The 26,949-nt window shown below is 37.0% G+C and overlaps 1 protein-coding gene across 3 annotated transcripts in view; it reads right to left on the bottom strand.

Moving 5' to 3' along the window:
- Positions 1–23,772, bottom strand: part of CFTR (CF transmembrane conductance regulator) — a 195,621-nt gene extending 171,849 nt beyond the window's left edge. For all 3 annotated transcript variants that reach the window (XM_057550593.1, XM_057550594.1, XM_007195128.2), the window contains exon 1: positions 23,641–23,772. In XM_057550593.1, the coding sequence (XP_057406576.1) occupies positions 23,641–23,693 (53 nt within the window). In that variant the 5' untranslated portion in view covers positions 23,694–23,772. The remainder of the gene's footprint in view (positions 1–23,640) is intronic.
- Positions 23,773–26,949: the final 3,177 nt, after the last annotated feature.

A 26,949-nucleotide genomic window follows, 5' to 3' on the forward strand; every position in this document is an offset into this window, starting at 1 on the left:
CAGACAGAAATCCTTAAGATATATAGTTCTTTATAACCTAAAATTTTGGGACTTCCCTGGTAGCGCAGTAGTTAAGAATCCGCCTGCCAATGCAGGGGACACGGGTTCGAGCCCTGGTGCAGGAAGATCCCACATGCCACGGAGCAGCTAAGCCCGTGTGCCACAACTACTGAGCCCGTGAGCCACAACTACTGAAGCCCACGTGCCTAGAGCCCATGCTCCGCAACAAGAGAAGCCACCGCTCACAGCAACTAGAGAAAGCCCGTGTGCAGCAACGAAGACCCAATGCAGCCAAAAATAATAATAATAATAATAAATAAATAAATTTATTTAAAATATATATATATTTCCTAAAGTTTTCAACAAACTTTAAAAAAGTCTAGTACCCAGACACACTGTGCACTTAACGATAAGAGTCTTCAGGTTTTATTAAGGAAAAATGCTATCACTTGATTTTTTTTAATATATACACACACATACACACAATGAAACTGTATTTAGTTTCTTAGGACAAAATTTCCGATTTTTACATAAATTTAGAGTGACTGGTAATTCCTCATGATGAAAAGAATTTTCCAATTATAGACACTATTAAAGCCTTGATTTTCATGAAACCTATCCCCGTAAAACCACATAATTAAAGCTTATAATCATTTTTCCATTTGACATTTGGCTTTTATTAATCCAACAGAGGCATCTGACATTTTCATCTGCTAGAATTTAAGATAAAGGTCAGGTATCAGATCTTTTCAGTTTCAAATGATTTTGTTTGTATAAAACAATCATGCCTCCACATTATTTAACATTACTTTTGATTTAACTAGCCAGATAAAATGAAATGAAATCGCAAATTCAAACCCATGGTTGCATGACACATCTCCCAAATACTGACAAATTGATACACTCAAATGACTAAGTCTTTTTCCTTTTTGCATGAAATAATACTTGAGGAACTAAGTAGAAATTACTCTAAACTGCTTAGTATGGACAAATTTTAATATGCTAGAGGTTTTCTCATCATCCAATATGTTTACCATGAGTTTGAAATAGCCCAAATAAGCTGGATAGTCCTAACTAAAGAAAATGTTGAAGTTCAGGCTGAGGAAAGAGGGGGAATCATTTGAACAGACTGTGACAACAAATCTCAAATTCCTGCAGCATATTCTGCCAGTTTGCTTTAGGTTTTTTGATAAATGGCTATGATGGGAAGAATTGAGTTGAGACCAGAAGTCATTTCATCTCTAAAAGGATGTTTCTTTTCTAATTCATATAAATAACACTTCAAATGTCACAGTTATTTTATCAACTTAGATCTGGTGTTATCTTATAGTTGGATATGTTTTTTCTCAATGAATTTTAGTAAAAATAAAACTGGAGAAAGTAGTGGCATCTAGCTCTCAAAAGTCCTGTATAAAACTTGTAGGCTTCAAGAATGCACCCCAAAGTCACAGCATTGGGGTGAGGGTCAAGTCGGTGAGTCTCTGTCCTCTCATCCCACAAGGTAATTAAACAGTGTTTGCTGCTTACCCATAAAATGGTAAATTTATAATAAATAACCACTTTAGTCAGCTCAATCACCTTTTTGCTTGCTAAAGATGAGCTATTTTTGTGTTTGAGAGTTAATTTCTCATGAGGCTCCTAGTTTACCAAGAGAACTGTAGAAGTTCTTTTTCTTTCTGTACATGAGTAAACAGTAAATGTAGTCAATGCATTTTAGAAGATTTGGAAAGATAATTATTTGCTGCTCAACAAAACACTACAAACCAATTCTGAAAAACCTTCCAGAGGCCCAGAATTTAAAACCATAACATAAATTAACTTCATGCTTAATGAACCTAAACATTAAATAGGAAATCGATCTGCCCATTTTAAAAGATGCTCCCAAATATAAATGTATTTGGAATGTAAGCATATTAAGAAAACTTCAGGAAAGATATTTTCTTTTTTTGCTTATCTATATTCACTAATGTTTAACTATGAGCATGTATAACTTTGGAAATAAGGAGGAAGTTCTTTTTAATTAAAAAAGAAGTTACATATTATAATTAGTACTTGCTATGGCTAGCTATGCACATAAACTTTCTAGTCAAATATGTTTTAACTCCATGATTTGCATATAATGCTCACTATTAATTTTCATTTCCCATAAAATTGCTTTCTTTTCTTTCCTGATATGATTGTCTGAGGTAAAACTTTATCATGAAGGCTACAAAACTCTAGTTACCTAACTTCTACTACGAATCTGTTACTGAAAAAACTGAATTAGTGATTTTAAGAAAGCTCTAGGTTTTAACTCTGTCTCTGTCATTTTCCAGTCATGTGACCTTGGAAATAGCTCTTCTTAAGCTCTCTCAGCCGTGGCTCCTGCTGGAAATAATAACTACTATGACTACCTGGTTTTCATGGGGGCCAAATTCAATGTTGTATATAAAATATTACAGCTGTACATTATTGCATTGCTTCTTCATAGAAACTACTTGGCTTTAGTTTAATTTTCAGAGCACTGGAGTTTATTATTATTGGGATTATAACAAAAGTACTAGCTAACCTTAATAGACTATTCCTATAACTCTCTAAAATTCTAAGTATTTCACATACGTTATTTCATCTGATCCCTACTACAATTCAAGAGATAAGCCCTAATATTATCTCCATCTTACAGATGAGTAACTGAGGCTGAGGGAGCTTAAATAATTTATCCAAGGCAAAGTTAGAATTTCAAAACAGGACTGTGATACCAAAGCCTACACTTGTACCAAATTTGCCATATTAGGACTAATTTTAGAAGGAAAAAAAAAAACAGCACACAGATAAGTATAATATGAAAAGCATAAGCAACAATAGAAAAAATAGATAAATTAGACATCATCAAATTATAAAACTTTTATGCCTCAAAGCAGACCATCAATAAAGTAGAAAAATAACCCAGAGAATGGGAGAAAATTTTTGCAAATCATATATCTGATAAGAGACCTGTATCTGGAACATACAAGGGACTCTTACAACTCAGTAATAAAAAGACAACCCAATTTAGAAATTGGCAAAGGATTTGAACAGACATTTCTCCAAAGAAGATATACAAACACCCCAAAACATATGAAAAGATGTTCAACCTCATTAGCCATTAGAGAAATGCAAATCAAAACCACAGTGAGATTCTACTACACACCCACTAGAAAGGCCATAATCAAAAAGACAGGTAACGATAAGTGTTGACATAGATGTGGAAAATAATATTAGAGTCCTTATACCCTGTTGGTGGGGATGTAAAATGATGCAGCCACTTTGGAAAACAATCTGAAAGGTACTCAAAATATTAAACAGAAAGTTACCATATGACCTAGCAATTCCACTCCTCGGTGTATGCCCAAGAGAAATGAAAATATATGTCCACATGAAAACTTGTACACAAGTGTTTATAACAGCATTTTTTATAATAAGCAAAAAATAGAAACAATCCAAATATCTACCAACTGCTGAATGGATAAATGTATAATCCTACAACTTGAATATTATTTAGCGATAAAAAAGAATGACATACTGATACATGCTACAACTTGGATGAATCTTGAAAACATTATGCTAAGTGAAAGAAGCTAGTCGCAAAAGACCACATTGTTTCATTTATATGAAATGTCCAGAACTGGCACACCTATGGAGAAAGTGGATTAGTAGTTGTCCAGGGTGGAGGTGAAGGAGGGAATGGGGAATGATTGCTTATGGGTATGGAGTTTCTTTTTGGGGTGATGCAAGTGTTCTAAAATTGGTTGTAGTGATAGTTACGCACCTCTTGTATACTTTAAGTAGGTAAATTTTTTGGTATGTGAATTATATCTCAAAAAAGCTGGTATTAGGACAAACAGCATAAAGAAATCAATTGTTAGCATGGATTTTAGAAACTTTTCCCAAATGTTTGATTTTCCCTCCTAGAGTTGGTGAAATGCACATTTTTATTATGGTGACTTTGACACTCTAAACCCTTTCATATATGTCAGTGCCTGGGTAGCTGCTACAAGTGATTAAGACTCTGCAAAGCCCACAAAAGGCTCCAAGGGTTGATGACATGAAACATGAGTCATATAAATCGTTTATTCCTGGCCCCCACAAGCAAAGCACTTAATTGCTGGAACTACTATGAATACAGAAAAAATAAGAATGGTGAGGGAGTAGCATTGGCATAAAAAGACCACTTCTAACAGCTATACTTAAGCCATTCACATGTATTGGATTTCAGGGACTCAAGCAATTGAGAGACAATAAGCAATGCTACAAAAAATAGCCCAAGTCCGTGTACTTTAGAAAAGCAGCCTCAGAGCATTGTTTCATGGTTTTAGTTTGATTTTTATTCTATCTGGGCATGAAGCCACAAATAAGAGACACGAAATTGATTATAGCTGGAACAACTGGCTAGAAAGATAGGATGATTAACTACCAATAAAATTGCTGCATCTTGTATGAGTTCACTTTTAGGAGCTCTTTACTAACCAAGAAAGACAAGTGATAACATTGCTGTCTAACTTCTGATTTTTATTTCCATTAGCAATAAGAAATATATCTGAAACCAAGAAAATAAGGAAGAGGGGAAATGGATTGGCCTTCTGATTTTATGGTAGAAATGCCACTGGGTTACTGGCTGGCATTTGTAAAAGCTTACAGAGAGAAACTTGTGTGACTATCAGAAAATCACCACTATTACTATTATTTTAGACAATTCCATACTAGCAACAGAGCAGAGAAGCAGTTTCAAGCATGCCCAGTGGTAGCTGAAAAGAAAAGAAGGGAAACAAGTTCTACGTGATCTTTTAAGGTAGGAACAAAACATACTTCACATGAGTGATGTAAGGATATCTCCCACATGATATACTGATTTAACTGGTATTTGTTTTATAATTAACCCACTTATTCCCTCACTTTTTTATAGAACTCTGAATCCCTTATTGAAGCTCTTTGTTCACCTAGTTTGTTCAGACACCATCACTAGGACCCAAAGTAAACACTCTCTAACAGGCTTCTTCATCCTTCGGCAATGAAATCCCCATGTCCTTCGGAGTCAGGGTTGCCATTCTAGAATTAACTCAACATCTGGAGTCAAGGCCACTTGATATTTCTCTGCTAAAGTCTTTCTCGCAATATGGAGATAACTCTCCCCTCTTGGGGACAGAAATCCTCTGAGAAGCTCTGGGCTGTGGAGTCAGTGATCTGTTTGGTATGAGCTGTAATAGGCAAATCACATGCTAGACTCTCATGACCTTCAACCTCCAAACGACTTAATGACCCCTCACCATGTGTACAAAAAAAATCACTACTTATTAAATCCTCTGTGACACCTGCTTTCCAGTTACTGCCTGAAAGCAACTTTTCCCAAAATTTAAAAAAAAAAAAAAGCAGTCTAAGTCCACCTAACATAGTTTATTTGAGGATGTTTACTTGTTTATTTTGCTTGATAGGTGGAATGGTAAAATGGAGGTTGGAGACAACCTCAGAAATGTTTTAAGATGAAGATGGTTAAGAATGAATCTTCCAAGGGTAACATTCAAACACGACACATCAGGAAGACAAAGCTGATGATTTTTTAAATTTAGGCATGATAAATCTAGTCTCTAGGGTTCTGCTTGGAATCCTCTAGCCAGATAAACGATCAGTCAAATTCTAGAATTTTTCTCATTTATCTTAACTTTCTCTTTACTCTAACTTGTATATGCTGTATGTTCTGTTATACTGTTATCCTGCTGTTACTCATGATAATTTCTCAGGACTCAAAGAGCCTTATGGCATTGTATTCAGACTTCTCAGCTACAGATAATTCCCCATCTTCAAACTATATATGGAATTTGGTCATTGGTTGCATTTTAACCCCTTTTTATCTTCCATTTTATTAGTTCACCCTCTAGAAAACACATCACAAATTATAGCATTAAAAGGTAAATTTAGCATCTTCTTTATTTCTCCCTGCTTTGGCAAGGTGGGGAGTGTTTGTAGACACATTGTATGACTCAGGATTTAAGTATCAGATCCTGTTCCTGAGGTTCTGGAGCAATGCTAATGCTATTTTTCATTTTCTTGGAGCCTTGATATCACTAAGAGGGACACTGACAGTAAAACTCCTATGAGATGTAAGGGGAGGAGAACAGTAGTGGCTGAACCCTCACTCATCCCCAGTGTGAATCCCAGGAAAAAAAGGTGCCTGACAGAAGCAGAGAATGGAGACAGCCATTGGTTCAAGATTTATCATGGAAATAAGACTTCACTGCAAGAGCCTTACTTTAAATCCTCTTCACTTAATCTCTACATCTTTTTTTCATATAGGCAACATATAAGTAAATAAAGATCCACAAAATAACCTAAGTTACTTTTTCCCCCAATAGCAAAACACGCAATAATGGATGACTGAATCATTAGATCCTAACAAGCAATTTAAAAGTTCAGAACAGTCACCTTTGCAATCAGGTCCTTAAAAACAGAAATCATTAACACAAATGATGATAGTTTAGTGCAAATCATTTTTACAGGCATTTAAGAATTACTTTTACTTCAGAATGTCATAATCTCTTGCTTGCATATACACGTTAGGAAAAAGAACTTTAAAGGAAACATCAAGCCAGATTCTCTTCCTTTTAAACTCTGCAGGAGCTCTCACTGGATGAAACCATTGATAATAAGATGGCTCTTAATTTTTTAAAGGATTCTCCTATTCGTATCAGTTGATACAGCATTTTTTTGGTTTTGTTCCAACACCAGCCAAATGCCAGGTCACACTGAAGAAAAAGTAATAACTTCCTCAAAATAAAACCTGACCTCTATTTCCCAAAAATCTCAAATGCATTGAAATAGTTTCATATGACTTATGTGTGTCTCTCTACAATCTAGGTTTAATTTTCCTCCCATGTGCTCCATTCTCTCCTGTACTTCCTCCACCTGAGGTGTCACTACTGTCTATTTGCTTGTCTGCCAAACCCCCGTGTTTCCAAACATGCCAGACTATAAACTCCCCAAGGGCAAATACCTTAGAGATTTTTTTTACTGCTGTATTCCCTGCCTACCACAGAGCATAGCACATAACTGTCACTCAATTATTTTTTAAACTGTTAAATATATGTTACCACATTATACTTTGCTAGTTTATTTCCCTCATAAGATTAACTTCCTGAGGACAATGTAGTTGTAATATATATCTTTATATCTCCATTGTCTGGTCCAGTGTCTGAGGCAGTATAAAAGCTGAATGAATTAAAGTGTTAACTAATTAATTACTCAAACCTGATATGTTTATAGCCCATGTGAGAACACTGATATGATGGCAAATAGGTGTTGCCCAGCCATTACTCTTGATCAAATGTATTAAAAGCAAAAAAAAAAAAAAAAGTGAAAATATTGTCCAAGTCAATGGTAAATGCAATGCAAATGTGAGGGTGCCTATACTTTTCCAGGGACCACTCTTTATTAACAGTTATGCCCCTTTTCTGAGTCATAAGTTAAAGCCAGTAATTCTAAAACTTCCAGCCAAAATTATTTAATTCTCCTCAATAAAATGTTTTCATTTTTAACACTCTTCATTACCAAAACAGTCTAATGTCTGGCCTTCAAGCTATTTACTCTCAGTGGAGATGTACCAAAATTTCATAAATGGAAAGTTGTTCTTCAGTCTACTTAAGAACAACTGGACCCTTTTATTTTGACCCTTCTTGACCGTTCCCATGTCATGTCACCTGACGTACTTGACATTGTCTCCATGTTACCTGTGTACCATTACAGATGAGGTAAACACAGCTTTTTAAAAAATTTCATAAATTAGTGTAACCCTCTGTATGTATTATACTTTAGAGTTTCAAATTGCTTCCATAGCTCATTCTGCTCCTGAAAACTATTACTATTCTCGGTTGAATTGTGCTCCTCTCAAAAAAGATATATTTCAATTCTAACACCAAGTACCTCAGAACGTGATCTTTACGGAGGTGACCAAGTTAAAATGAGTTCATTAGAGTGGACCCTACACCTATATGACTGGTCTCCTTAGAAAGAAAAGGAAATGTGGACACAGAGACAGGCACACAGGGAAAATTCCACGTGAAGATGAAGGCAGAGGCCAAAGTGAGGTGTCTATAAGTCAAAGAGTGCCAACAAATCACCAGAAGCTGGAGGAGAACATGGAACAGATTGTCTCTCAGAGCCTCAGCAGAAACCAAACCGGTTGACACCTTGGTCTCAGACACATCTAGCCTTCAGAACTGTGAGACATTACATTTCTGTTGTCTAAGCCGCCCAGATTTTGGTACTTTGTTACAGCAGCCCTAGCAAAGTAATGCACTGGCTTATAAGAGCATGATGGTAAGAGGGTGTTTTTGGATGAGACTTACATTTAAATTGGTGGACGTTGGACAAAACAGATTGCCCTCCATAACGTGGGTGGGTCTCATCCAATCAACTGAACGCCTGAATAGAACAAAAATGCAGGCCTGACCAAACAAGAGAGAATTCTCCAGGAGACTGCCTTCAGAATAAAACTGGAACATCAGCTCTCCTGGGTCTCCAGCCTACCAGCCTATGCGGCAGATTTGGGACTTGCCAGCCTTCATAATCATGTAAGCCAATTCCTTGTAATAAATCCTTTTATATACATATATATGTATATACATATATATATATATATATATACACACACACACACACATATATATATATATATCTCCTATTGGTTTCATTTCTCTGGAGAACACTAATACACATATTAAACACTCAGTGAATATTAGGTCTCATCATAATGCTGAGCTGTGTTAAGAGGAGGAGAACTCATTGCACTGATGAGCATGACATCATCATCAAAGTTAAGTAAATTACCCAAGATCATATTGTTGTTAAGTCACAGAGCAAGGATTCAAGCCAGGTCTGTCTGATTCCAAAGTACATGTTTCTTCCCCTATATATTGCTACTTAAGAGTTGACAATAAGGATAGAGACAAAGTCAAATGTGAGATCATTTTCTAAGAGTATAGGATGGATGAAATGAGGACTCAAGGGAAGGTCGAGACCAACGAATATGGGGGAAAAACTAGTTCAGTGGCTTTCAAACTATGGACCCCAACACCTAGTGTTCCCCTGAGATACTTCCTAGAGTTCAACAACTTTTGATCTGAAATGTCAATATTTTAAAGTATGTTTTGCTATTCTAAAAATAAGAATAAAAAACATCACACATTCGCAAAACTGTTATATGAAAATTTTAACACACTGGATCCATCTAAACATTATCCTGGACTTTAAGGCTAACTCATTTAGTGTCCACTGTGTAGGAAAGCTTCCCCTGACATCTCTTTGAACCTATTTAAACATATTGCAATCTGTCATTGGTTATATCCACACTGCATAAATGAGCATATTCACTATAAACCAAGTGAACACAGTCTATAGTGAACATGCACCAAGACATGCATATATAGACGTGCACCAAGCTCAATTAACAGCCCATCATATCTCTGGCATACCTGCTCATACAAGGTTTCATTCCAGCCTAACAGAGAGTTGTGCAATCCCCAGGGAATGATAACAAGAAGCATACGATATTATCTTGGTTTTACAATATTTTACCATGCTTACTCAACAGTAAGGTGACATTGATTACAAGACGCATCATCAGTGTAATAATGGCCTTTCCTAAAAAGCCCCTCTAAATTAAATATACACAGTTAAAAAAAATTTTTTTTCAGTATTATATACTTAATTCACACAATTACACACCACTTCCTCCTTCAGTGTCATAATTAAAGTTTTCTTCTAAGCCTTCTTAACATTCAGGTCAAAAATATACTTTTGGATTATTCTTGGTATTCACAGTTATGAATAGGGTTACAAGTGACAAGTTGCATTCACACCACCTTCACCTGTAGGACAGGCAGTATAATTTCAAAGTAAAGCAAAGTGCTGAGCTTGGGCAACTTCTACCTTAATTACAGTGCTTGGTATGCCAGACAAACTTCAGACTAAATAATTACTGTTCTTTCAAAACTAGATCACAGAATAATCTTTCTCAAGAAATTGCAAGCAAGAAACTAAATTTAAGTTAAAAGTCAACCTTGTGGGGTACAACCAATGCAAATAATTCAACTGAAGTTACGGGAAGATATACCTTCTATGAACTGCTAAGCTCCCATATTTCAAGTTATTCCTGTGCCTGATGGCTGACAGGTTTCTTTTGACATCAATTATAAGAGTCATCTCAATTTCAGAAGCATAATGTGAAAAATGTAAGCATGTAGGACCAAGAAAAGAGCACGTAAATGTTATACAGTCATTTCAGCCCTTATCTGGGGGCAGGAGATTACCTATATCTTTGTATTTACGGAGGACTTACTGTCTTTTATTGTCACTTTTATTTGCATATGTTGCAGTTCCATGGAAGATTTCCTTTGGATTCTGGATTCACTGATAAAAATATTGTTTTTAAAAAATTGTAAAAACCACTGCACTAGGAAAATCCAAGATTTATACATACAAAGAGTCAAACATCAAGTTGAAGAACTATCTGCGAGGTGACTGCCTCTTCCTTCAGCCCCAAGAAATACAGTAAGAGTAAACATAAAGAAACAAATGACATGAGTGATGAACAACCAGGGACTGGTGATCAGAACAGGACACCAAAGAGGGTGGGTGGTGGTGAGAGGAACACTGAAGTGACTGAACCTGGAACTCAACGGAGGGGATTAAGTTGTTAAGGTAAGAAGAATGGATACAAAAACGCAACAGAAAGCCTAGCTCAGTAGGTTTGACAAAGTGGAAGAAGGCAGGAAGCTAGATTTAGAAAATGAAAAAGATGAAGGGAGATTATTAGTACCTGGATGGAACAAATAAGGATAAGAAGTGCAGTCTGGGTCACGTTTTGTGAAACTGAGCTGTGTCCATGTAACAATGGTTGGCTAATGGCATGCCTTTGGCCGATCACATCTCTCACTCTTTAACTGGACATTTAGAATTTTAAAGACCTCATTAACCTAAGACAAGACCCTTCCCTTCCCCTCCCCATCCTTCCCTCTTCACCTCTCTCCACCTCAAGTAGTTTGTCATATGGATCCATGCAAAACACTGTAAGAGGGCATGCTCCTGGCACTTGCAAGAAGAACAGAGTCTAATGCCTTATTTAAATAATATTATTGATAATACATGTATCAAAAATAAATTTCAGAGACAAGAAAATTAAGAAAACCTATATACAAAATTAAGTGAAATTATATAATTTACCAATTCCATTCTAGATTGTTGGATAGTGTGATACACTGCTTAAGAGTTCTAGAGATCAATGTAAGTTCATGTCTTGACTTCACAGTAATTAGCTGGGTGGCCTTGCATAAGCTCTTTAATCTTTCTAAACTACATATTTCTTACATGTAGACTCTATCTAAAATTATTTGAAGAATTCACTGAGATAATACGTATAATCCCTGGTACATAGAAAGTGCTTAGTAAATGTCAGGAGATACTGGAGGCAAAACTGCAGATTTCAAGAACTATTTAAGAGGAAATTTTGAATTCTGTGGAAAGTTGAACAATATCTATATTTCTATTGTTAATTTTCTAAAAAAAAAAAAATGTGAACTTTCAAAATTCTCTTCCTTGGATCCTAAGATTAAAAAAGAAGAATGTTAGGATGCAACTAGAGATTATCATACTAAGTGAAGTAAGTCAGAAAGAGAAGGACAAATACCATATAATATCACTTATACGTGGAATCTAAAATATGGCACAAATGAACCTATCTACAAAACAGAAACAGACTCATAGAGAACAGACTTGTGGTTGCCAAGGGAGAGGGATGCACTGGGAGATTGGGGTTAGTAGTTGCAAACTATTATGTTTAGAATGGATAAACAACAAGGTCCTAATGTATAGCACAGGGAAATGTATTCAATATCCTGTGATAAGCCACAATGGAAAAGAATATAAAAAAAGAATGTCTGTATGTGTATAACTGAGTCACTTTGCTGTACAGCAGAGACTGGCACAACATTGTAAATCAACTATACTGCAATAAAAAAAATTTTTTTTTTTAAAAGAAGAATGTTAGGAAAGACAAGTTTAGTGGAGCTGGGAAAAGATGGAATCACCTCCATATCCCACATTTTATGATTATGTGGTAGAATCCTGTTTTTTGTCCTCAAATCTGCAGTTTCCCAATCTTTCATTAAGGTTGAAAAGCACTAGTTGGGCCATTTAAACCCACTTTCTTAAGATTAACTTAATGGCTCTTAGACTTCAGTATGCAAAAAGAAACACCTGAAATGTAAAAAACAAACAAACAGAAAACAAAAAATCAAGATTATAGTTGCACTCTCCCAGAGATTCTGGATTTAGTTGATATGGAGTGGGACCTAGGAATCTGCATATTTAACATAAGATATATTATAGATAGATAGATCTATCTTAATATATTTTTTGAGCAGGTGACTGGCAATTTGAGAAGCACTTATCTAAAGCTATAGAAAATACTGATATTTGTGAAGGGCTTCTAATTTTAAGAGCATAAGTATTTACCTAAAGAATTTCTTGGAACTTCCCTGGTGGTGCAGTGGTTAAGAATCCGCCTCCCAGTGCAGGGGACACGGGTTTGAGCCCTGGTCTGGGAAGATCCCACGTGACGCAGAGCAACTTAGCCGGTGCGCCACAACTACGGAGCCTGCGCTCTAGAGCCCGCGAGCCACAACTACTGAGCCTGTGTGCCACAACTACTGAAGTCCGCACGCCTGTGCTCCACAACAAGAGAAGCCAACGCAGTGAGAAGCCTGCACACCGCAATGAAGAGTAGCCGCAACTAGAGAAAGCCCACGCGCAGCAACAAAGACCCAAAGCAGCCAAAAGAAAAAAAAAAGAATTTCTTAATCCTGTTTCTAGCTAGATTTCTTTTCCAACAGAATAACTAAACTTTGATCAAATTTTCATTGATAGGAAATTTGGCAACTCATTGTTTTTTAATAATAACATACATGTCTACTAACCCCAGAACCTGACTCTACTTTGCAGTAATAGTGGCTGGAGTGACAGACCGTGACTCAAGAAAGACAAGAGTTGTGTGGCTACCCTTGGCAGAAACAGAAGCAATTGAATCAGCAAAACCTTGTATGAGAGTTCAAAAAGCCTGCCAAGTTACAAGTTAACACCTCAGTGGATCCAAAGACTGTGTTCAAGGACTAAATCCAATATACATTTCTAAATGTAATGACCTTATCTGTACATTTCATAGGAAGTATTTTAAAAAATTTTAAATACATCAAACAATATTTGCTGTCAAGGAATTATACTGTTGACTTTAGAAAAGATTATTATGTGAGATGACCTTTATACAGTCATTTGGTAAATCAATAAAAAAATTTAGGCCCCCTTCATTAAATGGAGTAAGGGAAAATCTATAGATATATATGATGGCCTTTGCTCCAAAGAGAATATAACATTGCCTCATTAAAAATATCAATCTGAAAATTCCAGTAAAAGAATAATTAGAATGTATAATACATTTTGATATGTGGCCTAAGCCTTCAAACTGCTATATCCTGGAATATATCAGAGATTCAACATTTATACTGAATAAAGGCATGCATGCATGAATAAATGAATGAATAAAAATCACATTAGTATTTCAAAAATTACTTTTACATTAATGAGTTCATTTTACAGTGGTTGTCTTTCTAGCTAATAAAATTGCATAAAAACTTAGTTCTGGGGCTTCCCTGGTGGCGCAGTGGTTGAGAATCTGCCTGCCAATGCAGGGGACACGGGTTCGAGCCCTGGTCTGGGAAGATCCCACATGCCACGGAGCAACTGGGCCCGTGAGCCACAATTACTGAGCCTGCGCATCTGGAGCCTGTGCTCCGCAACAAGAGAGGCCGTGGTGGTGAGAGGCCCGCGCACTGCGATGAAGAGAGGTCCCCACTTGCCGCAACTAGAGAAAGCCCTCACACAGAAACGAAGACTCAACACAGTCATAAATAAATAAATAAATAAATAAAAAAGAACGTGAATTTCTAAAAAAAAAAAAAAAAAACTTAGCTGTGGGGCTTCCCTGGTGGCGCAGAGGTTGAGAATCTGCCTGTCAATGCAGGGGACACGGGTTCGAGCCCTGGTCTGGGAAGATCCCACATGCCGCGGAGCAACTGGGCCCGTGAGCCACAAATACTGAGCCTGCACGTCTGGAGCCTGTGCTCCACAACAAGAGAGGCCACGATAGTGAGAGGCCCGCGCACCGCGATGAAGAGTGGCCCCCACTTGCCACAACTAGAGAAAGCCCTCGCACAGAAACGAAGACCCAACATAGCCATAAATAAATAAAAAATAAATTAATTTAAAAAAAAACTTAGCTCTGATGTTATTGGGATGGCTAAATTGGAGCTTTAATTTCATCAGTCTTATAAACTCTTAATATAGTGAATAAAATTTTGGATCTCATTGTCATTGTATATTTTATGCTCTGATTTATGAAACTGATTTATGAAAATACATATTGTTTAATTACATTAATGATGTTGAGCCAAGTTTGCTCCATAATCAAATTAATCCGTAGGGGATTTATTTGTGCACTTTTGTTCACAGTCCATATATACAAGATATACATTCACTTTTATGGATAGGAGAGATTAACTCTAATAGATCTCAGATGAAAAGCGGTGGAAAAGAGGCTAATGTGAGTTTCAGAAGCCAACCCTATCTTTGATTGAAAGGAGACGTTCTTTTGGTAATAAATATTTCATCAGCTTATTTATTATTTTGAAAAATGTATTCAGAGGTCCAAGACGAAAATGAGTTTAAGGTCTTTTTTTTTTTTTTTAAGACTAGATTGTGGTATATACATTTAGGAAGAAATTCTGGAAATAATCATTTAAATAATCTGTTTTAAAATTAAACTGTCAGGCACCCAGAATACTCACATGATATTTGAAGAGAAAAAACATTTCAGGTGGAAAGCTCATCTTTAGCAAAGCGTTGATCTTCTGAAGAAAAATAATAGTGTACTAACTTAACCTGGTATTTTCCTAGAAAGTCCTGTAACCCACACAAGAAAGCAAACCATAGAAACCAATTTTCCTATTTTGTTATACTTTAGAATTCATGGATTTGGTAAAGCAACTAATATTTTTATTCAAAATTGATATTTTATCTTCAGAAAAGTCAAATGGAAAGTTTTTAAAATCTCATATTTATAAGTAAATTTTTACATTTCCATCAAAAATTAAATTTTAGAAGCATAAACATAAACTGAATTAGTCAAGTTTTATTCATTCAACAAGTATATTTTAAAGGCCTACTATTCACCAGGGAGTCAGACAGGTGCTGGAACCAAAAGATGGATAAGATAGAGCCTATACCTTAAAGGACGCATCAAAAAAAAAGTATATGCAAAAAAGAAGCAAAGAAGAAATGGTCAGTAGGTTCCTATAAGACAAAACTATTCTGAGAAGTTAATATCTAATCTAATGTTAAACTACTGTTCCCTCTTCTGAAAAGTCCACTTTGCATGTCTAAGTGTTTCAGTTACTTTTAAAATTACTCAATTATTGAATACACTAATGTTAATTACAAATGAGCCCTGAAATTTTTCCTAGATCTTTATTTAAAACTAAGTAATTTTAAAGCTGCAAATTCTGAAGCTTATTGCAATAGACTTTTAAAAAAAAATATTATATGAAATTCAATTTTCAGTGCCCATAAATAAAGTTTTATTGGAACACAGCCATGCCCATTTGTTTGCGTCCTGTCTATGGCTGCTTTCCTACAATGGCAGAGACTACGTGGCCCACACATTGAAAATATTTACTGGCCCTTTACAGAAAAAGTTTGCCGACCCCTGATCTAAAGGATAGCAATGGATTTTGGCTGAAAAAAGTACGGCTTTGTTGTTGTTGCTCTATTTTCCAGAGTTCGTAGAGATATTTAAAATAAATAAAATGTGCAAAGAGAGCTTCTTATAAAGTTTCTCCAGTATGCCGCCTCTATGAGGACTGCTAATCCTGGCCAGCAGTGGCTTCATTTTCTTGTTGCTCCCATAGCCAATACTGGGCTCCAAGGTCTGGCCTTGAATCTCCTCGAAACACAGCTGTCAGCACCTCTAGGATTCTGCCTATTAAGCTTAATTTTCACACAATGGTCTGACTGGTAACAGATGAAACTCCTGGGTCCCTTTTTGAAGTTAAGAACTTCAGTTAAGAATTTCACTAGGTATTGGGGGTGGGTGTGAAGTTGGGTAGAAGGTAGCTGCACCTATGTAGGCAATGCTAAGAAAGCTCTGTGTGTTTTAACAGGTTCAAAGTTTTAACATAAAACAATGATACGTAATCTTTTCAAGAGTAGGAGAATCTTTTTTTTTTCAGATTAACAAAATTTAATAGTGGTATTAGGTATTAAATTAGAGTTTAAAATATATGTTGAAACCACAGTGTTACCCATGGGCTTACACATTCTACATTATATATTTCTGTAACTTTGAAATACCTTTTTGCTAATGATCATGCATTACCTTTTTCAGTTATATTTTTTTCAGATTGTATTGCAGAAAATCTTTTTTTCAATCACTGCAGACAATACTTGAAGCCCCAGTGAATTTTCGTATGTCCTTCTTAAACGTCTATGATCATAGAAATCAGCTGTGTAAAAACTGCTGTTTAAATGTGTGAAGTTATGGTGGGGTGGGGACCCTTCATGTATCAGTTGGTGGGTTTGCAGGGGAGGGTATTGGGAGGGTGCTAAGTAGAATTTCTAGGTAGAATTTAACCAGTGCTGTCCCTAGTATACCGCTGCTTTTTTTCTGACACACTCTCAGGTGACTCCATATCACAATAAAGCCCAAAAAGTCAGCACTTTAAATTATTACCTAGATACCACCCCGGACTTTACTGAACAGTGTGAGGGATGTATTTACAATTCTGACTGTCACCTCTGACATCTAAATCTCTCTCACCTAAAGCTCTAAATCACTTCAATGTGTTTTCAAATAATCATATTACCTGGCCTTGAGCCATATGCATCATTTCCGTTTTCATTTTAAAAAGAAGTTGAGAGTCTGCATAAGCCTCCACCTCCCCCCCAAGATGCCTCCTCCAACTGAAACCTCTGCCCTCAGCAAGCGTCACCATCACCCACTGTTACCCATGTCAGCAAATCTAGACAGCATCCTTGATTCTTCTCTCTTCTTCACTTTCCACATCTAATCAATTACCAAACCTGTTGATTTTACCTCCTAAAGTCTTTCAAATCCATCTTTCTCTCTATCCCAACTGCTACTCTTTCAGTTCATCCGTTTTTTGCAAAACTGCAACGGCTTTGAACTGGACACATTGCTCCCCTGCTAGAAAGCCACGGCTTTTCACTTCCAGTATGATAAAGCCCAGACAAAGTTCACCAAGCCCCTTATGATCTGGTCCTCGCTAGAGTTCCAGATCCAGCTCCCACAAATCTTTGTCACACATCTTATGCTCCAGTTACAGGGAACTTCTTTGACTCTTTTGAAGGTGCTATGCTCACTTTTGCTGTCAGTCCTACACACAGTCTGCCGCTTCTGTGTTTAAATTTTTCCTAACCCAGCCCTACCCTTTTTGTCTGGATAGGTGCCAACTCAAGAGTCACTCCTGCAGCAAGCCTTCCTTAACCGGTCTAAGACTGGATTAGATGCCCAGGGAGAGTTACTATAAGCCCTTGAAAATCTGGGTTTCAGAGAACTCATTCCATGAAGGCAGCACCAATTTCTTCCTTGTCCACCTCAACCTTCAAAATGCCTTTCATAGAATACAGAAGGTGGTAAATTAATGAATTAAGGTATCCTCCAAGCTGCCCTGAATCATAATCTACAAAGTCAGTATTGCTCTGATTCAGTTCTCTGAAGCAACCTATGGGAGAATTCTCTGATTATATCAGAGTAAAGCCCAGTTGTCCAGTTTCAGAGCTAAGAATCCTAACCATAAGGACTTAGCAGAAATCTTCAAATCACTTCTTGACCCCATGAGCAAGGAATTAGCAAGCAGGCCTTCCCGCAAGGCAAAGGCCTGGCTATAAAGGAAGATAAGAAATATTTCATGGAATAATTACTCTAAGTATTAGAAAATCTGTCCAGGGTCCTGCTCGCTTTGACCTCTCTCTATCAGAATAATGCTGTATTACAGGACTGTTGAATGTCAGCAATCTACAATATCCATAAATCTCCATGGATCACCATGGAATTATCATCATCACAAAGAAATATTTAGTAAACTGTTGCATGCAGGAGTCTTGAAATGGTCTGAATACTAAACAAGTCACAGAAGGCCCTGACATCCAGGGCTTTACAATTTGAAAGAGTCATTGATGTCAAAAGATAGTAATAAGCTAACAGAGCTGCACAAAGAATAGCAAACTTGACAAGTCTTGCGACTTGGATACAGCTGTGAAAACAGATCATTCAGAGCTCTGTAAGAATATATTCGTTCTCTACATCAAGCAACCTAATTGAATTTTTACAGGTTTCTTGCAAAAAGAAGCCTAAACTCTTAGGCTCAATAGCAAAGCCACTTTGTAATACTAATTTTACTTTCAAACGACCACAAGGTAAAATCTTAGAAGCTGAAGAGAAGCACCTGAAATAGTAATGTTAACATATTTATAAAGTAAGCCTTCAGTCAGGGTTCCCAAACAACCAGACCTCTATCATAATCTGTTTTCTCCTCTTGACATCATTGCATCACAGGGATTTTGCTCCAGGGAAGAGCCCTACACAGATGCGTCAGGAATCACTGGAATCAAAATTGCCAAAATTGCTGCTGAGTCAGAGCTGTTTTTAAAGTTTTGATAAACAACATATAGCTGCACGCTAAACGGTTAACACCCTTCCCTGATGGTTTTACAATCCTATACTTATATTGTAGCTCTATCACTGAAATTATAGGTTCCTGTGAAGCAACACTGACAATAATAATACATTTTATACTGGGGATCATTCAAGGGCCTTTTAAACAAGTTTTAACATTTATGCATTGAATATTATCACACTAACTCCTACTTCTTCCCATGAAACATAAATGGAAAACTGAAAAACCATGATTTCCCTAGTGTATCAGTTGGCTCTAGAGGATATTTTGACTGTCACATCAAACATAAAATATTAATTAACCAGTTAAGAAAACTGATTCCACTTCTCTCTTTAGCAAGGGATGGAATATTACAGTTACACTGTATGGTATGTGTTATAAGTATATAAGAATCTTCCCAGAGAGTTAAGTGAGTAATAATTTGAACCAGCATATAAAAACTATTGGAATACACTTCATAACCAAGGAGGAAGTTTTTAAACTTGCAAAATGAACTAAAAGAAACTTAATTATATATACACATATATTTTATATAATAAAATATATATAATTACAATTTTAGTAATATCATGCAGAGGAGGTACTTTTAGAACTCTGAGAGTTAAATCAATCAAAATTGGCACATATCCCAAGTTGAAAATCTGAACTGTATCATAAAAATCATGATTAGCAGAAGACAGATGGGTAGAAAGGAATTTTAAGGGACTGGTGTAGGGAGTCAACATTTGTCAGTGTTCAGGCAACACTGTTCCAGAGGGGCCCCTGTCCCAAAAGTGGCCTCCTCCAATTCCTACAAGAGACAAAGCCAAGGGAATGTATGGGAACCCTGGGCTGTCCTCACTGGATGGCATCTGCCCACTGACTGACTAAATGAACTCATGCTATTGAGGGACCCTTGGCAGCTGTACATCTCAATAAGAATTGTGCAACTCATATTGGCATTTTGTTTTATGCATCTATTTCTTTTGATTTGGATCGTCTAAGCCTTGTCTGAGAGACGAACCTGAGATACAATACGTGTATTGATCAAGATAGGAACAGGCCCTTGTTTGAGTGGTCATCTGGTCTCCCTTGGCAACATTTCTATAAATACCCCCGACAAACTGCAAAAATACTTATGGCTCTGCCATAACTTTAGATTTCTTCACACCTTGCCAAAAGTAAATAAAATGTAAATATAAAGTCATTGTGATGGATTTTTTTGTTTACATATACTGTAATTTATATAACCAAATTAGTGTGGTCCTCTTCAAAATTGTCATCTTTATGGGTCTTTCATTACATACTTGTTGTAATCATGTTCTGTTGCTCAAAGCACTTATGTTTCTCTTCATTAAGAAATGTCTTTAAAGTTTGCAATACATTTTTGGAATGATAATACCTAAACTTAAGTAGCACTTGGCTGTTAACAAAGCAAATTATGATGAAAAATCTTTATACTTTTTTGAGCTACAATCAAAAGTCATTTAGAAGCAAGTCCAAGTGATCAGTCTGAGTAATATAACTTTTAATCCAAAGCAAGCTATGACTATAAAATAATGGCTAAAAGGTAATGAAGCTACTTATGAGAATAAATTTATATACTGTTTTAAAGTTAATTCCATTAAAAGAATCCAAAAATATTCTGATCAAAGGCAGAATTTCACTGGTAGCTACTTTGATCCACCACACCCATCCTGATGTAGAAATTCTAGTCTCTTTATTTAAAAATCTCTCATTACTTCGTATTTAATGATTACAAAAGTAACTTAAATTATCTTATTATTAACCTGAGACTTACAATATGCGACTCCTTGCTGAATTTCCACTTTAGAGCCTAACCTTGTTTACTTTTTGGTCTTACTTGAGACTTACCTGTGGAACTTATTGGGGGCCCCTATATCCAGTCTTGTAAGAAACCTGTGGCATTGTACACATGGATTCTGTGGGGCTCTGACAATTCCTCAAGTATAGATCTAGACTTCTGGTATGAAAACCATGACCAAAATTCAAGCTGTGTCATCTGACACATGGTTTGGTACACAATCTAACATCTAAAGAGAATATGGGAAATTCAGGGCATGAGAGAAGACAGAGAACAAACTGAATAACCACCTTGAAAAGTTAGAAAATGTAAACTTGACAAATTGCTCAAAAATGAAAAACATAATCTCTCTTGGTAAACATTTGTAAATCAATTACACTGGTATATAAATTATAAATTCTATGCAAATATATCACCTCTAGTTTAAAAACATCTTTGTATTTCATAAAAGCTTTAAGTTAATGTAACTTGGTCTCCATGATGCACACTATTTGAATTTTTGTGGTGAAATTCTCTTTTAGGTTATGTTTATAATATTGACATTATTATTATTTTATGCATTATGACACCTCAGATATCTTTCAAATTTCATACTTGATGTGAAACTCATGCAAAATTAAGAAAGTACTTAAATTTTTCCTAAACATTATCAGTTTTCCCAGTAACAAAATCTAGACAATAAAAGAGATATTTAATATAATCTATAAACCAGACCAAACAGCTTTACTGTTTTATGACTCTGAAACTGAATGGATCATACTCAGAAAGTTAAATTCTAAGGCATTTAACAACATATGATACAAGCATATGACTTTTTTCCTGTATATCTGGTAATGCCATGTTGGACGAGATTTTTCCTAAATTAAATTCTCATCTAGGCCCATCCATTGCACATACAGATGGATAGTCACAAAATTATATTCAACAAAGATGAATTGAATATTTTATATAAACAAGGTATGTGGTATTGTAAAGAATGTAAAAATATGGTAATTAATAATAATAATAGTGGCAGCTAACATTTACTAGGCTAACGACTTTACATGCATTTTCTCAACAGATTAACCCCTAAAACATCGGTCCTACTAGTGTCCAAGTTTTAAAGGTGAAGTCATACAAACAGAGATGTTAAGGGACTTGCCTCAGGTCACAGAGCTACTAAGTAGCAGATCCAGGATCTGAATCAAAACAATCTGAATCCAAAGCCTAAAACCCTGGACCACTAAGCAGGACTACTGTCTAATCCGAAGACAGAAAATACGTTTCTTACCCTTTCAGAATTACAACCCAGAAGGAAGTTTATAATCACTGGTACTTTAGGTGATTGTCAGTTCCTATAAATAGTAGGAACTTAACTTTTAAAAATATACCTATTCTTAGAGCAACTTATTATAAAGTAGTTTGAAGAGCAGGACTGAGTATGCTCTTCACACATTTAGTAGCCATTATAATATTTATTTTTTAACAAATCCACCTGAGAGCATTTTTAAAACTATACTAAAATGTATAAGGTGATCTGTTTTAAAAAAAGAAAAAAATACTTTGATAGACCAACAATGATATAATTTAAATCAACAATGAGCTCATTTAAAGTTCCTCAGTATTATACTTAGACGTAGCCATGGGATATGTATTCTTCTGAAAACTGCATTTTTTTTAAAACTGCATTTTTAGACAGAATGGCATTTAGGTTCCTCCAAGTGCTCTAGTAGAAAGGCTACAATTTATGCCAATTAGCATTCTGATTTTGTAAATAACAGGAAAACAGATCAACAGACAATCCCATTTGTATAGATGGAGTAACAAAAGGTGCTGAAAACACCCACCCAAGAGGCAATTCCAAACAGTAAAGTCCTTCTCTCCCATCCACAGGGAGGAGCTCTCCTTCTATGGCCTATGCCCTCTCCTTAGCACCTGAGTTCCAGGTTTGCTGCACATTCAGAGAATAAAACATTAGAAAGCTGTGAGAGCCAAGCTCCTTCCCCCCACACACATATGAGCATATTTATAATGTATTTGGCTTTTCTGATACCTAAGTATGCTGATTCATTAGATAATTATGAATGGGATAAGTAATATCCCATGAGAGAGCTGAACCTATTCATTCATTCATACAAGTATAACAGAAATAAAGTAGATACAGTATCCAAAGAACACTTCAAATATGAAATGCTACATCTAACTACACTTTGCCTAAGACTCTGAACTTAGACTCTATTTTTTAAAATCTCATTAGATGAAGTTCACAAGCTTTTATGGCTCATCACACGTAAAGTAGGATAAGAGTACAATTTATTAAATGTCAGTTGGTTTAACTTCAGCATCTATTCCCATGGTTTCACATTTCCATGGTAATTCTGACCCCTCATTTAAAATGTATAGCTTGTAGAATTGGCTTTTTTTTAAAACGGATATTTCGAAGGATTTGCTTTCATTCTTAAAAGAAAGAATAATGGAATTGCGGCAAATACTTGTTAGATATACTCAGTATCATAACAATAAAAACTTTAAGCACATATTACCCACTTTATACTTCTCCCCTATAAACGTTCAAAATTCAGTCAACAAGTGTTTTCTGAGCACCTACTACATGCAAGCATGGCACTTGTAGTACATGAGCCAAGAAGACTTCTAAGTTTCCAAGGCATGAAGGGGGGAAAAATAAGGGCCAAACGTAAGTATTTGTTATTAACAAGTTTATAATTCACAAGTTTCTTAGAAGAATCTAAGAAGACAATTGCACAGTAGCACATTTGGGTCTTGAGAGTGATTTTCAGTTGCAAGTAGTTAAAATTTCAGGGTTAAGCTAAGGCTCTTTATTCACACAATCGGCTTCAGTTTATTCTTTTATCTCTTCCTAATGCTTTCTATCTTATTCCACAAAATCCTCGTTCTCCTCCATAACAATGAATGACAGCACATCTTTTTTAAAAAACTCTTCCACTTTCCCCAAAATCCAGCCCATACACGCGTCCTCCTCTTTCCTGGGCACGTGTGCTTCCAAAGCTCAGCTGGACACCCTCTCACCTGAAAAAAAGTTTGGAGACGACGCTGGCCTTTTCCAGAGGCGACCTCTGCATGGTCTCTGGGAGCACCGGGGTCCCTGCCGGGGCAGACCGGGCACGAGCTCCTAGTGCCAAATGCCCTACTCTTCTCGGTGACTGCCGCTCGCCCCTTTTTCTCTGACCTGCTGTGATGTCATTTGCTTCCAACTACCCCCACCCACCCCTGCCCCACACACCTCCCCTCTCCTTTCGCTCCTTCCCCCGCCTCCACTGCCCAGGTTAAAAGCTGGACGCTGCCTGGTCCGGCCCCAAATTTGCTTTAGTGGCTTTCCCCACCCCGTCCGCCCCCAGCGCCCGCACCGCGCCCGCTCCTTCGTTCTCGCCTCCTTCCCTCCCTCGCTGCTCCGCGCCACCCTTTCCCGGTTCTGACTCCCAGCCTTCCCTCCCTCGCGCGCGCTCCTTCCAGGTGCGCGTCCCTACCTACCTTCCGGCCCCAGCCCAGCCCGCAGGCGGGGGACCGTCGCGGCCACTCTCCAGGTCCAGTCTCCGACGCTCGAAGACAGAAGGAGCCACCAGCGCGAGCAGAGCCGGTCAGTCCGCCGGGAGCCTCCTGGACCTTCCTGCGCGCCAGGCTCCGCGAGACCCAGGGCACGACGCGGCCAACTTCCCCGAGCCTTCTTCCTCCTCCCTTTTTCCGAGATCCTAGCCGGGTTCGCGTTACGTTTGTACGGTGCCTTTTGAAAGGGAAACGAAAAGATGTCTCTCCTGTATCAGACTGCAGCCTCGGAGAGCTGCAAAGTTCCGCGGCAGCGTCTGATGTGTTCGCTTTAGCGCTTCCCTTGAGTGTCAGAGGGAAAAACCAAGCTTGTTTGTTTCAGGCTTAGGTGAGCTGCAAGTGTGGCCCCTTAGGAGATGTACTTCAGGTGGAGGGAATCCCTATCAGGACGTAAGAGGAATTGCCGCTTTGTCCATTACCCGCCCAGGTTTTGTTCATTGTCTGTCCTAAGTTTTTCAGTCCGGCTTGCATTTTTCAAGAAGGCTTTTATGTGTGTTAGCGTCTACGATGATGAGAAGCGGACAGTATGTAGACTCACCCGCCATCCTATAGTTCCTAGTCTCGGTCAGTAAAACATCTTGACTAATAACACTGAAAGGAATCCAAACAATCTTTGAAGCGAAGGTAGCATGTTAACGCTGACCTGCCTCAGAGAAACGCCATCTTCAACTCTTGAAGGGCATCTAAGCTTTCTCAGGTGTGGGCGCCCTAGCTTCCCCGAGTTTGTGCTGCGTGTATTGTGTGCCTGTTTGATGGTTTTTAAAGAGCCAAAGCTTTCGTTCCTGAATCCTGTTGTGTAAAAGCAAGGGCACATTGAGTTTAAATTGAAAAATTCAAATGGAAGTAAAAAGTTTGGTCTGATTACTTTAATGCCTCTACACCTAAAGCAAGGGCGTTTACTTGTGAATTGCTTGTTGTTGATTTGTGGTCACCCAGATATAGTACAAATGAAACTGCACTTCATAATAATAGAAAGAAAGGAACACGTATTTAAATTAATAAATGAGTTCAAATCAGGTCTTTATAGCTCCCCTTTGCATTTCCATGCCACCTTTTTCTTTAATCTTAAAGTGGGTTTTATAAACATTTAAATTTTATTATCCTAAATTTTAACAGTAGAGAAAATAACACCAAAGAGATAGGCAAATTGCATAAAGTTAGATACCAGGAGAAAACTTAATTTCTAACTCATGATCTCTTGCTTCAAATCCTGTACCTGTGTTTTCCTCTCTCCCGTATGGCATGCAAATCTAGGCTCTGCCTTCATTATTGACTTTTCCCAGGTATGTGATTGAACTCACTTCATCCACTTTCCCACCCCCCACTCTGTTGTTTGCTTTATAACTGCTAATGTAACCCATCAAATGTAACACACACATTTCGAAAGGAAGCGGTAATCAGTTCCTCTTTGTTCTCAAAGAGCAGGTGACAATAAAGAGATTAAGAATTGAGTTCCAAAGAAGATCACAGAAGCTGACCAAGTGATATACCTCAGAGACACCAAATATTTGTCAATCAATCTCTTTCCTCTGGAAAGAATAGATAAAATAGTGACTAGTTCTTGATTTCTTACTATTTGCCAGGCATCATCTCATGGGAATCTAACAACAACCATGTAAATAGGTGTTATTCTCCCCAGTTTTCAGTAGAGGAAACAGAAAAGAGAAGTAAATGCCTGTAATGATAGAGCTAACATTTAAACTCATGTCTGATTTCAAAGCATCACTCGTATCAGTGTGTAATATTGCTTCTAATCAAATCATCCCTCATGCATTTATGTACTATCACTTACACTGGTATAACCAGTCTTTCTTCTCATATTAGTTTCATGCAATTGTAACTGCTAGACCTGTTCAAGAATGAGGCAATAAAGCAGAAATCTGCAAACCAAGTAGCTACTGGAGTTCACACTTTTAAAAGATGACATCTAACTATAATATTCCATTTTAAGTGTGTGTACACGCACACATACCTAGGAAGACCCTAGATTTTTATCATGAAAGGTTACATCCCAAATTTGTTCCTGGCATAAGTAAGACTTCACCATTACTCAGAACATTAACACGGTTAGCTGACATAAACAAATGAACTAATTGAGACGTGATATTCAAGGCTTGCATCTAGGTACAAACGTAATGTGGGAATGTAGATTTATGCACCAGGAAAATGTTCAAATATGGCTGAAGGTCATGACTGAAATCCTAAATGTGTCTTTGAGATGTCAGGAATAGGAAAGAGATTAAAGGGCCAGGATGAAAATAAAAGGTGGTAGTAAGAAACAATGAAACTCTTCTCTCCAAGCTGCTCAAATATCAGCTCACAAAATTTTATAATAATAGCTTATATATGTTAAGCACTTACCATGTATGTAAGGTGCCATGCTAAATACACAGAATGCTTTGCCTTTTTTAAATCCTTATGACACCTTCATGAGATATTACCTTCTTCATTGTCTATATATTATAGGTGAAGAAACTGAGGTATAAAAAGTTTAGTAATTTTCCCAAGCAAGTTTCGTAGTAAAAAGTAACAGAGAAAACTGAGATTTGAACCTAAACAGTCTATTGCCTGAGCACAAGCATTTAACCACTACTCATACTTCCCCCACAGAATTTCCTAACATTTTAAGCAGAACTGACCTTCAATATAGAAGATTAGATGGCCATTTGTATGGGTTTTTTAAATTGTAGAATACATATAAAATTTGCTAACTTACGCCTTTTTTGAGTGTACAGTCCAGTAACACATTCACATTGTTGTGCAATCACCACCATC

This window comes from Balaenoptera acutorostrata, chromosome 7 (assembly GCF_949987535.1).
Source record: "Balaenoptera acutorostrata chromosome 7, mBalAcu1.1, whole genome shotgun sequence".
NCBI lineage: Eukaryota > Metazoa > Chordata > Mammalia > Artiodactyla > Balaenopteridae > Balaenoptera > Balaenoptera acutorostrata.